Raw genomic sequence first — 16,674 nt, 5'->3', positions numbered from 1 at the left:
TTATTGAATCTTCCTCATTTTGATATATGTGAGGAACAAAAATAATAAATACAGACACGGGGAAAAAATTAAAAATAAAAAAATAAAAAAATGAGGAAATGCCTGGTACATCTAAACCTATAAACGCTCCTGAATGTTTACTTTGCAACTGATCCACCAAAAAAATAAAAAATGTAAAAGCAGACATGCATAAGAAGTCAATAATAGCAAAATTTTATTAATATAAATCTAAATAATCATGATATACATAAATGCCGATGAAAGATTATTACAAGATACAGATTGTCTGTAACCTGTACAATATGAGGCTTAACCTTATTCGAGAAATGAATGAGTGTATCGAAAAACTATTCGCAGACCACCATAGCGCCGCAATTGCGCTTTCTTTTTGTTTTCCTACTCTTTACCAATACGATAATTGCCTGCTGACTCTATATTCTCTGTACAAACCACCCTGAGACCCATCCAAATTCGAGGGTCCACTTTAAGCTTTTCCTTCCCCTGTTAATTTGATGACAAGTTACCAAAAGAAAAAATTTAACCTAGTTTAACCGAGGCTTTAATTCTAAGGCCTCCATTTAGAAAAGTCCTTGACTTTCAATTGAAGTCAGTAAGATGTTCAGCTGATAACTAAATCAACAGCATTCACTCAGGCTGAAAATAACCATCATATATAGAAAGGCGATCAAACGCATCAAAATTTGCCTTCAGTCCTACAAACTGGCTGCCCAGCTGTGCACACCCAGTATCTGGCCACCTGCAGCCTCCATCTCGAGTGCGCAACGGGCATAAAGTTTCACACATTCGACCAATTGGATTACTAGCAACAGCATCATCTGCCACAACTGTAATTGACACAGACAGATCTGACTTTTCATTGTGCTGCATGGTACCATCAGACTCCCTTTTCGCAGAAGAAAAAATAGAATTCTGAGTATCAAAGAGGCTGTTTTCAACATCAACAGTACAATCACCACCGTTCGAGAAGTGGACCTTGCATCCCAGTGACTGTACAGCTCGTTTTATGGCCTCACTTTCCTTGCTGGCCCTTGTGGCCAATCTCGTAGCTGAGCTGCTGATTTGCTTCTCATTTCTCAACTCTGCACTTAATGATTCCATCATTGCAGCTGTTTCTTTAGCTTTACTTTCTACAACTTCTTTTGCCTGTGAGAATCATACACATTTACGATACATCATCTTGTTGTTGGATGAAAAACTAGACAAGCTACATAAACTAGTTAAACCAAGAATAATTCCTACATCTGCTAAAACAAGGAGTAATATGCCAGACATAAATCATCAGCTTCAATGAATTAAAAAAGATATAAAAACAAATAAGAACTTGAATACAAAAGAATCACTGTATCTTTGAAATTTCACACAACTTGTTTGTCTCTTTAAAGTCGGATCTCATTTCCTAACCTGCTACTTCATCAAGCTGACTGCTTTCCTTATGTTAATAATTAATAATGTAATAAGTTAACAATTGATATAGTAATATGGTAGGATCAATTAGTCCAAGGGAAAAAAAATGATAAAAAGAAATGTCGTAGCACAGAGCCTTGTTGTCCAGATAAGGTACTTGTATCACTTTTCATTGAACAGTACCCATTCAAAGAAAAGTTTCTATTGGCAATTATGTATTAAAGTTTGGAACAGAGAGAAGAATCAGATAGCAAAAGTAAATACAGGATATCAATGAAGAGCTTGAAAAATAAATTTTCTGAATCAGCCAGCAATATCTAGTAGAGCACATTTAGAATAAAATTGCAAATACGTTAACACAAAACAGAAGTCCAGGCATGGATTTTCAGGATTCCTTCTTGTTCCAGAGGATAAAGCAAAAGAGTGTTCCAGGAGAATATTAACATCAAATGAAAGAAAACATAAAGACTTGTTACCTTCTGAAGTTCAAAAAATTTAATAGCCATCTTCCTATATTGAGCTTCAACCTCTCCAGATTGAGCTTCAGCTGGACAAGCCCAACGTAAATGGAACTGGGGCCATAGAGTAGGTGCTAAAGCTGCTGCTGGAGGTAATAGTGGACCATCATGTTTAATTGGATCATAAAAGAGGTTATAGTGCACATGAGATCTTCCATCTGAAGCACGTAAATCAGCCAAATATTTCCACAAGCATCCACAAGTTTCCGAAATACCACATTGCTGCCTCTCTTTTTCACTGAATTTGACATAAGCAGTAATCAGGGAAAAAAAGATGCTTCAATAAAAGTAAGAACAGCAAAGATTTAAATCTTTTTGCATAGTTTTCTACTTAATTTTATTTATTTTACTTACAAACATTAGATTGTAATAGAAAAGTATTAACTCAAAAACTCACAGAAAAGGTATAAACAGTTTGTGCCAACATAATCACAAAAAAGGTAGGATTCTTTTTCTTTCCCAGACGTAACTAAAATGCAAAAATAATTTTGCTTGAAGAAGTAAAAGAAAAAGTGAGTTACAATTATCAAAGTTAGGATTCAGGAAGCATATTGCAGTTGTTAAAATGGATGTGCCATTATTAGATTATTAAGTACACAATGCAAGCACACAAATATTAAATTTACGTCCAGACAGCAAGCTTCCAAAAGGTGATATGGGCATGCAAACAAGTAAAGTCTCAGACACTGATAAAAGATGAATCCAAAATTAACCCCACCATTTTCTCAAAATTGTCACAATTCCAAGATAGAAAAGGATCCCCATTACAAGTTGTCCACAGAGGAAACAAAAATCAATCTATTGTGCGCCAGAGAACAGTATAACTTACCTATTGCACAAGAAGTTCCCAAAGCGGCAGGAAAAAACACAATCCAAAAGATCCACTAAGAAAGCCTAAATTACCCCAAAAAGGACAGTCAGAAAGCATTATCATCATATGAAATGGATAATACCAATCATAAGTACATTAAAGTATGACAGTCAAATATCTGAAATACAAAAAAACGGTACAACAGTCAGCTGTACCATAAATGTAGAAAGAAGTTATACAAAATAAGGGTAATTACCGAGGAAAACTCAAAAGCAAAAGGATACATCCGCATCAATTGTGAAACACAATCAACCCACTGCATCAAAATTGAAAAAGCAGATCAGTAATAATTACAAGGTAAAACACTCCAAAGAGACTTTATCACAGGCTGTACCTTGCATTAAACTCACAATAGCCAAGTGGCAAAACAAAAGTTAAGAACATAATAACATTCACCAATGGGAAAGGAGGGTTCAACAGTGCTAAAAGTTGGGCATGGTGTTATTACCATTGTCAAAATTATAAGATTGTTGTAAGAGAACATAACCATCTAGAGGGAGACTTACTTTGCTGCAACATCAAGCGTTCCAATCTACCAACTTTACTTCCATTTCCTATTGAAAGAATTATGAGAAATTTTTTTAGAGGTGTGATATCCAAGGAGATAGTCATCAAATTAAAAGCTAAAGGTGGATTTAGAGTAAGAAACCTTAAAGAAGGAATACAGCTTTGTTAGGAAAGTGGTTGTGTAGACTTCTTTTAAGAAACCTTAAAGAAGGAATACAGCTTTGTTAGGAAAGTGGTTGTGTAGACTTCCTTCTGGAAAAGAAAAAGAAATCTTATGGCATACTAAATGTGCTCTAAATTTGAATGGTCTAGATTCCATTTGGTGACTGGAGGATCATATGGAACTGCATGAAAACATCACAAGGTTAACCTTGTGGTCTCTTACAAACTGGGTGTGTGGGTAATAGAGACTCTATCAACTTCTGGGAGATGTTTGAGGGGAGATCAGTTATTTTCATCCATGTCCTCAAGTATCTATAGTTGTCCTTATCAAAAAGTGCCACAATCCTTTCCTTATTGGCGGTAAATTTTCAAAAATTTAGGGTGAACCTGACAGGATAGTTCTTAAAAACACTATAATTCCTATCAAAATAGCTTGGACTTTAAATTCTTGTAAGGTCTACTCTTATAAGTCTTTTTGATTGATATTCCTTCCATCTCTCAAATAAGATAACCGAAAGCTCAACTGAGAAAGACAATCAAGAATATGAATTTATTAATCTAGGTTTTTAAAATATACACAGCAATAAACATGCAAGTACTTATTGGTCTTTCATATGGATATGCCAAGTATATATATAACTTTACATACAATATGCACCTCAATGGTTCGATAAACAATAACTTTCCCTCAGAACTCAAGCAGGCACATCTTTCCCACCCCCATCCCCCTCACTTTTTCTACTCTACAATACAATTGTCCAAAACTTTTTGGGGATCAAAACTTGGGGCAAACTTCGAGGGAGACTTTTGAAATTTACCCAATCTACATTAATAGGTGAACATGTTAAACATGTTCTGAAGCATGACTAGGATAGAGTTAATTTTATAGGTTGAGTTAGAGTTGACATTAAGACAACCCATTCCAATGGATACTGCCTCATAAATAATTATATCACATGTAGCATAAAAGGAACTTGTAATAAAAAAGCCATGAAAGATTGAAATTTCAGATTGTTAAAAGCCTAAGAATTGCAAAGAAAAAATCTACAATATTTCCAATAGCTGAAAACAATAATACACACCTGTAAAAATATTGGGGAATAGTTGTTTGAAGTTTGAGCATGAGTAGTAGTAGGAGTTTGAGATGTATATGATCCTGATGATTGGCGCATGGGTGATGATGGGAAAGTTCCAGCAGAAGATTGCCTAGATAGTTCAAGTGGTATGTTGGCACTTGCTGATATAGTTGGAATGCCCATGCGATCAGAAAATGGATGACCAAATGCGAGCCAATCTTTTTCAACAAGTGCCTACATCAAAGTTAAAGACTGTAAAAATGACAAGTCACATTCAAATAAAAACGCCTAAAACCAGGGCACTGATACAGGAATTAATTTCCGAAATATATTCTGATTTTATTTTAATATATAACTTATTAATTCTTGGACTCCTAAATATGTTTTAAGACACATCCTAAGTGGACTAGGCCTAGGACCAGGTCTTAGAAACAAAATGACATTTACCATCTAAGTTTTTGAAAAAGCAATCAAAATATACCAAACTGTAATAGGAATATGAATCCCATAATAATGCATCCTTAAAACTAGACCTGGCAATTTGGATCATGACACGGCGACACGACTCGAAAACGACACGGAATAAATGGGTTTGGGTTTATTATAAATGGGTTCGGGTCATAATCGGGTCAACCCGTTTAACACGATTATTAATCGTGTCATTTTCGGGTTGACCTGTTTAACTCGAAATTGACCCGTTACGACCCATTTATTAAACGTGTCAGTTTCAACCCGACACGATTATATACCTATTACAACCCATTTAAATTTAATTTTAAATTAATATTTTATCACTAATATAATATTTAATAACTAAAAAATATTATAAATTAAAAATTTTATAAAAATAATTTTCTATTACTAATTTTTTAAAAACAAAAAATACATCTTTAATAAAACAAAAACATAAAAATAAAAAAAAATAAAAAAATTTCGGGTTAATAGGTTAATTTTCGGGTTAACGGGTTAATAGGTTAGTTTTCGGGTTAATAGATCAATTTCAGGTTAACGGGTTAATAGGTCAACACGACCCGTTAAAATAATCGTGTTAAACGGGTCGTGTCGTGTTGACCTGTTTATAAACAGGTCGGGTTAGTGTTTTAGGTACCTGATACGATTAATAAATGGGTCATGTTCGGGTTAGACATTTTTGACACGATTATTAAACGGGTTGACACGAACACGACCCACCAACCCGAATTGCCAGGTATACTTAAAACCTTGCACGCAACACATAAGAAGCCTACTAACATCACAGCTAGGAGATTCATATCCTGCTCCCCAAAAGACAAAGGATCAAACAAAATAGACTTGAACGAGTCCAGTGTTGTTCAGTGGATACCTGAAACCCTGTGAATGTCCTATAGTATGGATCTAACAACAAACTAGCAAGTGAAACGAGCTGAGTCGTTCTATCCCATCCGTCACTACATAGAAACAAAGCACAATTGAAGGTTAAAAGTGCCAAAATGAAAACTAATGAATATATAGATCACATACATAAAAATAAAAATAAAAATAAAATGAAAATAAAAAACAAAAACAACAGCAGCAGCAAAAAGCCTTACCTGCAATGAACAAGCACAGATGCTGATTCCAAAGCAACACGAGCAGCAATCCAAGCTGAACCCGCCAGGACACTCTGAACGTGTATTAGCCAACCACTGTCTCCTAAAGTTGACACAGAAGCAGACATACTGCTGAGATTGCCTCCACCCCAACTCCATCCACCGTGTCTCTGTCAAAACAAATTGCACAACAATATCTCGTTCACTTCAAAGTTTGAACACAACATTTTCTAGCTGGAGTTCCAAATAAAGGTCAAACTTCATTTATTTCTTTTTCTTTGGAAGTAAATGAAAAAGTTTACATTATTCTGAGGTAAGTCTAAGGATTCCCATGCATAAGCAAGCTCTGCTCCTTATCATGAACAACAGACACTTTGATAATCTTATTTCATATATGCACTTGCAAAAAGTAAAATAACAAGTAATCATACCAAACTGCGACATAAATTAGGTGTTTCCATAGAAGAAAAGGTTTAGGTCTTTTCTTATCGTAGTAAAAATCAAGGACAAGTATCACAAATATATTTTATTGAAGCTTAGATCAATAAAAGCACACTTTGCTAATATAGTTCTAGCCTGAGGTCAACTTTCATAGTCTAATTTACTAAATTTGCTGAACTATCTTATCACAACCATAGAAGCTAGCTTCATCAACATATTCCAAATACGTTCTACCACATTTTAAAATACATGTTTCCTTAGTTTCATATAGCAAATTGATGTTACAGTTTGACACTGATATGTCACCAAGATCTTTATAAGATGTCAATACTAACCAAGAATGATGACATTCCATCCGACGAAGTTGCACCATAAGTATCAACATATTCTCTGAGCCGAGCAAGACTATCCCTCATTGCATGTATGTTGTCTATTCCAAAGAAAAATATCTGATGCAATAAAACACAAAAGGAGCATGAAATTAGCAAAACTATGATGTTAAAATTAAAAAATGCATCACTCGGAAGCTAAAACTGAAACAGACCTCCGATTGAAAATAATTTGAAGATGACTCCGAGCCACCACCCATTGCACCATTTGCCAAAGCATTTTTTCTAGGTCTTGCATCGGCAATATATAGCTTCCTAATAAGAAAAAATATTAGCATGAAATCAGAAAAATATCACATAGCTTTAAAAAGTAATTACCACCTCTTACTCATCAGTTAAAGTAAAGAAACACCGCCTCATTTTGTTTTAACCCACATTCTAAAGAATCTTAAAGTACAGGAACAAATGTCCACAAGCATGATTAATGATAAATTAATCACATGTATAGAAACAAACGTTTCATTTTTAGCACCTAAAGATATTGCTATTTCTGCCCAATATGAAAGTAAAATTTTATTGCAATATCTCCAAATTTGATTTGACATTCTACCTCACTTAGGTTATGTCCCTACAGCATAACACAAACATGACTAAACCAATCACATCAGTTAAGTGGTTTTGCATAATATTCCATGAGGAAGCACAGATTATATAGGATCAAGAAACCTAACACACAAATAATTAGGGCATAAGAGAAATCAGAATGCTAAAAGATAACTAATAAAAATCACACAAGGAAAAGATAAAGGTTTTTAAATTTTAACTAGGATATAAGAGAAACTAAATGCCGAAAGATAACATGTAAAAATCACACTGGAAAAAAGAGGTATCTACATCCTCACCTTCGTTTTCCTCCCACACCAGCAAGTTGAGTGCATAAAGCAGCAACAAGCTTTTCATCAGTGTTGCTGCAGAACAATGCATAGGAAATTAATATAATTCTTGAGTGCATGAGTCTTTGCAAACGCCGAGATTTTATTTTAATCAAATATTTCAAATTACCTCCTCATGTTCATCATTAGACCAACTAAGGGTTGGGATGAACGTGCAAGAACTGCTCCACTTCCTATAACTTGTCACAAATACAAAGACATAAGTATATCAATGACAAACTAAAGTACAAGAAATAAAGATTCATTGCACACCAGGATGACACCACGTCACTACAGGCAACCGACATCTTGCACGGAAGGTGGATGCTTGGAGAACTTCCTGATCACTGGCATCAGCAGTTATGCAAATATGTCAATAGCAAATTTTAGTTGTTGAAATAGAAATTCATTAACACAACTTAGCAATTGATGGCTCATGGAATCTTACGGAATGAGTTTTGGAACAATCAAGGCAAATGGATAACTCTGGCACATTGTATAGTTGGAATTTGCACTACTTATTCTCCATAAGTCATTGGACAATGTAAAAGACTGATTTTCTATCATGCTCATGGATGCATGAGTTGTGTCCTTCCCAAGAAGCCGAAAATACTCCTTAAGTAAACGCACCTGAGGATTAGTATTGTTGAATTTGGAAGGTCCAGAGATAAAAGCATAAAGATCCAAGATTCTTGATGGCTTTGTAGATCCCAGCAATGCATCGTATATTCTACGCCTCTGTTAGCATTTCAAAATTAAATCAAAGCTGATAACGGTTACAGTAATAAGCATCAGATTGCATATAAAATTTTTTGAACAATTTATACTCTGAGTTAACACTGCAAATACAAGTATAATACAAGTATAAAACTTTAATTAGCAATTCAAAGTATTCAACCGAAATAAAAACCTTCTTTTATTTATATGGATTGAAATAAAAAATTTGAAATCTGATGGAGAACGATGAAGATTACATAAAATTTTAATCATTAGGGTTTTATGATTTTTATGATTTTAATATTATTAGGTTTATTAGGTTTTTTTTTTTTTAATTATTATTTTAGTTTCCTTTAGGTTTATTATTTGGTTTCCTAATTTAACTAGGTTTCTTATTATTTTAGTTTCCTAATGTTATTAGGTGATTTTATTATAGATAGGGGTTTTTGTAACTCTTTTCGGAAGTTGATTAATAATACAATTTATTTTCTGAGAGTTATTCCTCTGGTTTTGTGATGCAAAACAAACTTAGGTGTGATGCCTAGGTTTTAGGAGTGATTCCTAAAATTGTTCTGGTGTGATGCTAGAACCTATCTTTTAATTTTCTGTTTTCTTTCCCTTCCCACCCATCCTACATCAAAATTGCACATAAAAAAAGAAAAGTATTCACAGGAAAACATGTATTCTTAGACCTAAAAGAGAATGGTAGGTTTTTCATATGAAGAAAATCATAATGACTAAACAAGCAAACAACAGTTCCAACTAGAAAAGCCATTAACTTTAATAATTAAAAAGAAAAAAGAAAAGAAACTTTGGTTCGGGTTTTAAAAAAAAAAAAAATTAGTTTTTTGTTCTCTCTCTCTCTCTCTCCTCATTTATATTATACGTTGTTTTTCTTTTTAACTTTAGAGATTGAAAATTCTTAATGCTTTATCCATTGCAATGATAAAAACTAATACAAATCAAAGAAATGCTGCCTTTTCACAAGTCAAAACTACTTTGGACTATGATAAAACTGACAAATTGACGATGAAAACTTACCTGCTTTGTTCGAGGTCGAAAACCAAAGACGATAATTCTCATGTCTTTGCCTGTAAAATACAAAAAGATCACTTTATTCCTCACAATACCTCCAGTCACAAAATCAAGGCATTGTTCATTTTGAACACAAACGAGGCAACCTGGGAAAAAAGTCCTTGTTATTGTAATTACGTGGGTTTAAACTTCTACCTTTTCATCATTGATAAAAAGTCATCCCCATCTGATTGGATAGTTTCTTCAACTTTTTATATTTTCTCTTTTCCAATACAAACAATGCATCAAAGCATGTGCTTCTGTTTCAAGTCCCTATGCCTATCACTAACCAAATTCTTTGTTCTAATGTGTTTAGCTTGTCTGTCTATATTATAATCTTATTTCTTAACACAGTGAAGAGTAGATTCTTTACTCGAACACATTCACCTTGTGCCCTATTACCATTACTAATTGTAGTAAAAGTTGGTTTAAACTAATGTGCAGATTTTTGTGGTTTTTAATTTGGCGATATTTAATGAAATCCCACGAAAAGATGCATTGATTCAAGCCTATTATGTTAATACCATCCGAATAGCTTAACTATATAACAAGAAGACCCAACAATGTATATTAAGACATCTCAACATTATATTTAACACTTCCCCCTCAAATGTAGCCTCATCCAATAATGGAATAAAGAAGGCCTTACATGCGTAGAACAATAAATTACCACACCAAGGGATTAGTAAGATTCACAAACAAGACCAAATAAACAAACCAGAGTTCTACTACTGTAAGTTACCATTAAATCCACAAGCTTAAACTGATCAAAAAGTAAATCCAACTATGAAAATAAAACCACAACAAAGTATTATATCTAACAAAGTCAAAGAAGTACAAAGGCTAAAAGGAGCCAAATGACAGCATGAATAGAAATCATGACCAAGGATAGTATCATGAAATATCTATACAATAGCTTATACATTGTTCTTGAATGTTTCTTAACGCATGAGCATTCTAGTCCAATTCTTGCAACATAACATAATGACGTATAGATAAAAGACCTTGCTGATAACTATATTACAACATGGTACATGCTATGCCAACATTAATTGCCATGAAGAAACAGCTCACTTATATCATGGGCCCAAAACTATCCTCCAAACACCTCAACAAACCTATAAAGAATTGTGAAATTCACGATTCAAAAGATACATTTCATAAATCCAGACTTTTCCTTCTACAAGCACAACTCTAAACCACATATGTTTTATCATGTTTGGAAGAAAAAGATTTAGAGGATCAACACAGATCAAAAGAAAGATCATTTCAAAGCAATACCAATGACTTGAAGAAGTCGTCTAGGTAGAGTCTTATCAGGTTGACGAGGAGCTGACTGCATCTTTACGACCTACAAATCCCATACAAATATAATATTGTTAAGTTACCATATCCGAGTACACATACAAAATGGTCTAAAATAACTTGGATTCTCTCTTGATAAATCAATGCTTATGTATTGTGATAAGGTTGCATTCATATTGGTAGTAATCCAAAATTTTTGAGAACGAAACATAATAGGCCAATCATTTTATTTCAAAAGGGATATAATTATGAGTTGGAAGATTTTAATTCCCTCAGTTAAGTTGAGAGATTAAATTCAAATTGTCTTTACTAGTGCTTTAGGCATAAAAGTGTCATAAGTTATCATCTTTTTCTATGTTACTTGTGTTTCTTCGTTTCAATCCTATATTCTTTACAAATACATAGACCTATTGGCACCACAAGTAAAAGATCAGACACAACAAAATAATGATGGTTGATGCTAAAACGAATTTTTTGATCATCTAGCTTCTTCTTTCTTAAATTTATTGGTCACTTCCATAATGAAAATGAGAGAGAAGCAGAAACTTAACTTCCTTAACAGTATCTTTGACAAGTAAATAACAACATGCAAGGCGATAGATGGCACCAAAATAAAAAGATAAAATATCAAGAAGAGAAAGAAAAGGCAAACCACTAGAATGGAAAGAAGTTTATCATCAGAGGCTGAAGGGCTTACAGTTAATGATGAAACCCTAGTCCAACAAAGTTTGGAGACAATTTACACACAGGATTTTCTAGTAGACTTCGTTCAAGATATAGGTTAATCTCATTCAGATGCATTGTAGTGCTAATAATATGAATACATTTTATTTGGGACATGACACATCCAGTAGAAATAAATTAAGAGAAAATAAAGTTCATCTTTTAAACTCAAAGTCTGTGTTAATATATACTTCTCTTGAACATGTCATACTCATATGTAAGAGATACATGTCAATTTATCCATGAGCACAAAATCATTTCCTTCTTAACGTTACCAAACATACAGACAGAAGCAAAGAGAAAAATGTAAACAGAACTTACCATTTTGTTGATCTTCTCAATTGTTGCCAACGGTATTGTGCCAAGGGGGACGATGTTCCTAGTTCCCTCACTCTTGCAGGGGCAAAAGAACAAAAGGAAAAAACTTAATAAACTAAAGGCACAGTGTATTCAGTATATTTATTAATTAATTGAACTCTTAGTTCCTCCAATTCAGAAGTAACATTGAGCTGAGTTACCTAGCTACTCCGAAAATTATAACACATATACATGGAGGATAATGCTCATGGCAATGAATTACCCAGAATAATCAACTAGATTTCATTAGCAAACTAAATAACACTATTGATGTTATCCTTTTAGGATAAGATATAACAAGGAAAAGATATCAAATCTCTCCTCATATTTCTCTGATGCCTTTTCTCCTCCCCTTCTTTCTTCTTTTTGTATTTTTTGGGTTCCCCTTCTTTCTCATAAAAACCATATACTGCCCACTAAGAAAACTTGAAGCAAAACATATCAGAGACAGAATTGGACATTCATCTATAGCTGTCTTTTACCACCGTTCAAATGCCAAAATCAGAACCCATAGAACAGGAACTGCCTTATTAATCTAGATGTTTCAAAATTCAATTTGTCCATGCAAGCATGTAACTGATATCAAACCACCATCCCCCCAACGCCATTTTCCATCAGGATAGAAGAGAAAATGAAAGAATAACAGAAAAAAAGTGAGAGTTCTCCAATTTCAAGGAATCAACCAGTGGAGCAGTACCACCCTGATTTTCATGAGGCATACAATTGCAAATAGACAGGCACATAACAGCAAAACTTACCAGAAAAAGAAGACGAAAATTGGTTACTAGCAGGGTACCTGCCTCATCAGTGTTGACGAGAACAACACCATATCCCTGAAAGTAAGTAATCAGCAAACTCTCTTTATATATTTATAAGAGGAACATAACAAATATACACAATTGATTGCAAAAGATATATCACCAATTTCAAAAGACAGCTGCACTTAAAAGGAAAACATAAATATATATATATATATATATGAACACAAGAAGGGTGTACAGTTATATATGAGTACGTATCAATAATCCTAGAGATACCAAATGACGTGACAATTGATGTGGCAATATTTAACTGTTCTGTATTGGGTCACTTAACCACTTAATTGTTCGCTTATTTATATTTAGGTTGCATGGATTTTTCAACTACAAACAAATAGCAATATGTATATGTATCAATAGTCCTAGAGGTACCAAATGACATGACAATTGATATGGTAATATTTAACTGGTTTGTATTTGGCCACTTAAACCATTTATGGGTTTACTTATTCATATTTAGGTTATATGGATTTTTCAACTACTAACAAATAGCAATATCATTTGGTAAATAACTTTGGTCAACAATTTGGGGTACCTCTAGCACTATGGTTTGTGTATATATATATATATATTAATTTTTCTTTAGGTACCACGAAATACATCCAGCCCAGCTAGTGATTTGTCTCTACATACTGAGATTTAAGTGTATAACCAAAAAAACAAAACTATTATTTTGCACAATTTCCATAATAAAGGAGCGGCTGTATTTTAACTTGACATTAAGTATGAACAAATTACAAATGGATGTTACAATCCCTAGGAAACATGCTCTCTATATGCAAAGCCTAAACAGTAACAAATGTCAATAATGCTTTTAGAAGAAATAACAAACCCCTGAACCTAAGCAATTCTTTGCAACAGTATAACCATAAATATTTAAAAATCTAAAAGTAAGGATAGCATTATCACTAGCCTCTTTCCACTGAGATGCCAGCATTTTTCACATGTCACCATTACCAATAATTTTATCAAAGAAAGAAGATTATAGAATTTATAAACCCACTAAGCATATTCATTAAATACTCGACTGATTTTAAAATTATATATATCCAATGCATTAATGATTTGAAGATTTAATATGTTGCCAGAAACATACAGTTCTTATCACTATTGGCCATCAAGACAAGGTCATTCACGAAAAGGCTACAATGTCAAGCCTACAAGATGAAAACCGAGGAGAATGGGAGAACTAGAACAAGAAAATTCATCAAAACTATAGATTGATATGCAACTCTTTCTTATCTCTATCTAACTATTTTTTGAACCCTTAGTTGAGGTCTTTGTCATTTACAATCACAAACAACAGGCAACTAGTTGATCAATTCAATTAGGTTTGAATATACAATTTCTGGTTCTCCAGGTATTACTATTATTGTTCGTTAATATTTCAGTAAGTTCAAACCAACCTCACTACTTATACAGCATCTTCAAGTTACATACTAAAACCTAATCTACACCACCTTCACCTTCCAATTACAAACTGAAATGTCCAATGTTTGAAAAATAAAAAATTAAAAAAGACCAAAAAATCCATAAAATTACAACAGAGGCAAGCTGGAGAACACAAATGCCATTCAATCAATAGTTTCCAAGAAAGTTTTCACGCGAGAATAAAAATAAAAAAAAATAAAAAAAAATCATAGCATTCAACGTACCTCGACCATGACTTCCTCATATTCGAACAAGAATTCCAAATTACTATGAGAAACGGACCGAGAGAGAGGCTGCAAATGGATTTTCAAATTTTTTTTTTTATTAAGAAAACGAAAAAACAATATGGAAAATTCAGTAAAGAAAACGATATAGAGACAGTAAAAACCCTAGGAGGAGGAGAGAAGCGAAAGAAGAATGAAGAAGAAAATTTTGAGGGAAACCTCAATCTTGGTCCATTCGAGAGCGTCCCAACTTCCGGCAGCCTCCATTTTCTCGGAGTCCGCAGAGTCCCTGAGAGGCGTCGATGTGCCGGCGCGTGGCTTTGACGCGGCGATGCGGCGAACCGACTCCGAGAAGCCCCCAACTTTTATTAGACAAGAAGAGAGAGAAACCAAGAGAGAGAAATAGGAATTTTTTTTTTTTTTTTTTTTTTAAGCTGTACCAGCCGTTCAGACGAAGCCTAACGGCTCGCTTGCGATCTTTGAATAGCTTCATTTCTGCCTCTACCACGTCAGCCGCTACCATACGCAAAGTCACGTGGCAATAGTAATGTGAATTTTTATTACTAGTGCTATTCTTATTATTTGGGTCTTCCACATGTGTCTTATCTAGTTTCCTTATTTTTGCTCAATTAACACCAATGCCTTCTCAAATTTTTTTGCCTAGGAAGATTATTCTCACCTTAATATTAAGGTAAAATCATAATGAAAATTTTGTATAATTATTACAATTTTCCTGTTAAAAAGCAACGCTGAAAAAATTCTCTATATGATGTTATCATTTTTCATAAACTTCAATAAGGCATTGGTGCTAATACTCTATAAAAGTGAAAAAAAAAAAAAATTGTCGAAATAACAAAGAACAGTAGTGCCAAAGTAATTAGTATTTGAGAAAACTGCACTTGATTGATCCCACAGCTATAAATATTTTTTTTTTTGTAACTTTTAAGGTAATTCTCTTTGTATATTTAGACAGTATGCAAGACTAATTTCGCCAATTTATTAAGCAAAAAATTGCATTATTGCTAACTATTATTTACCCAAAAAAAAAAAAAAACATTTGTTCCTTTTTATGGTAATAGTTATGTTATCAATAAAAAAAAAAAAAAAAAAAAACTCATTTATGATTTCCAACAGATTTTAAAATTTAAAATTAATATTTGTAGTGGCTTCAAAAAATCCTGATTTTCTTTTTTTTATTTATTTCTTTTTAAGTTTAATAATGATCTCTATTATATATATATATTTTTTGAATTTTATAATATCTTTTCCAGGACTTAGGATCTGATTGCTAACAATTTTAAAACAATAAAGTCTGATTGCAATAAAAGATAAATTTTAATTCTTATATATTTATATATATATATATAGATATATTCTTTTTCCACCAATTTTTTATTATTATTATTTTTTTTTTGTTTCAATTTTCGTTATTATAAATAATTAATTTATGATTTTTTTTTTTGGCATATATATGGTTTTATAATTATTATTATTATTATTATTTATTTTTTTGCTATCATATTAATATGAGGGTTAGCGAACACGTCACATTTTGAGAAATGATAAAATGCTATCAATATTCATGGACACTAAAAAAATAATAATGATAATAATGTGAACTTAATACCCAAAACACACACACACACACATAAAACATAAATTTGTAAGAATTTCTAAAAACCATCCAAAATTACTTAAAAAGTGTAGAATTCTGTTGTTCAAATTAAATGTACACACAATGAACTAATATAAGAAAAATTAAAGTAAAATCTATTAAATGATTATAAAAGTATGTTATTTATATTTTAAGAAGATTCTAGCGAACTAAACTCTTAATTATTTTCCAAATAAGTCATGGGTTACCACCTTCATATTATGACTAAAACAGTATTATTAGGTTATATAACAATTTACATGGTAGTTTTTTTTTTTCTTTTTTTTGGTTAACTTTTTTCAAATAATAGTACATATACAAACTTATTTAACTATCATGTGCTTTACTGGGTTGTGTTATGTTTCAATGCATATTTAGTTTCATATTATTTTTTTTTACATTAATTGATAAGTAAGTTTAGTAAGGTTTCTGGATAAGTAAGTTTAGTAAGGTTTCTGTACTTTTTCCTAACAAAGGAAAATAACAACTTATGACAATTGCATGAAACCGACCACCATGTTAAACTAAGAAGCAATACAGTG

General features: G+C 32.7%; 1 protein-coding gene across 2 annotated transcripts; it reads right to left on the bottom strand.

The window, feature by feature from the left end:
- Positions 1-192: 192 nt before the first annotated feature.
- LOC107413081 (phosphatidylinositol-3-phosphatase myotubularin-1) lies at positions 193-14,929 on the bottom strand. Of its 2 annotated transcripts, none has more exons than XM_016020942.4 (19): positions 14,698-14,929; positions 14,479-14,547; positions 12,764-12,838; positions 11,970-12,041; positions 10,902-10,971; positions 9,588-9,637; positions 8,278-8,567; positions 8,103-8,176; positions 7,960-8,029; positions 7,800-7,865; positions 7,113-7,212; positions 6,904-7,017; positions 6,128-6,297; positions 5,902-5,986; positions 4,566-4,793; positions 3,011-3,070; positions 2,773-2,837; positions 1,902-2,181; positions 193-1,164 (listed from the first exon to the last, which is right to left on the bottom strand). In XM_016020942.4, the coding sequence occupies exons 1-19, from the start codon at positions 14,743-14,745 to the stop codon at positions 646-648; spliced, it is 2,505 nt and encodes an 834-aa protein (XP_015876428.1). In that variant the 5' UTR covers positions 14,746-14,929; the 3' UTR covers positions 193-645. The 2 variants fall into 2 exon arrangements, with proteins under 2 accessions (XP_015876428.1, XP_015876429.1); XM_016020943.4 differs by having other exon boundaries at positions 7,960-8,023.
- Between the last annotated feature and the right edge of the window lie 1,745 nt (positions 14,930-16,674).

Source organism: Ziziphus jujuba, chromosome 8, assembly GCF_031755915.1.
Source record: "Ziziphus jujuba cultivar Dongzao chromosome 8, ASM3175591v1".
NCBI lineage: Eukaryota > Viridiplantae > Streptophyta > Magnoliopsida > Rosales > Rhamnaceae > Ziziphus > Ziziphus jujuba.
The sequence above is the reverse complement of the archived record's forward strand: the minus strand, read 5'-3'. Positions and strand labels throughout refer to the sequence as shown.

Coding starts and splice junctions, on each gene's coding strand:
- LOC107413081 (XM_016020942.4), bottom strand. CDS start 14,745: ATGGAGGCTGCCGGAAGTTGGGACGCTCTCGAATGGACCAAGATTGAG. Junction 9,638..10,901: donor ACGACTTCTTCAAGTCATTG/GTATTGCTTTGA, acceptor TGTATTTTACAG/GCAAAGACATGAGAATTATC. Junction 7,866..7,959: donor CTAATGATGAACATGAGGAG/GTAATTTGAAAT, acceptor ATTGTTCTGCAG/CAACACTGATGAAAAGCTTG.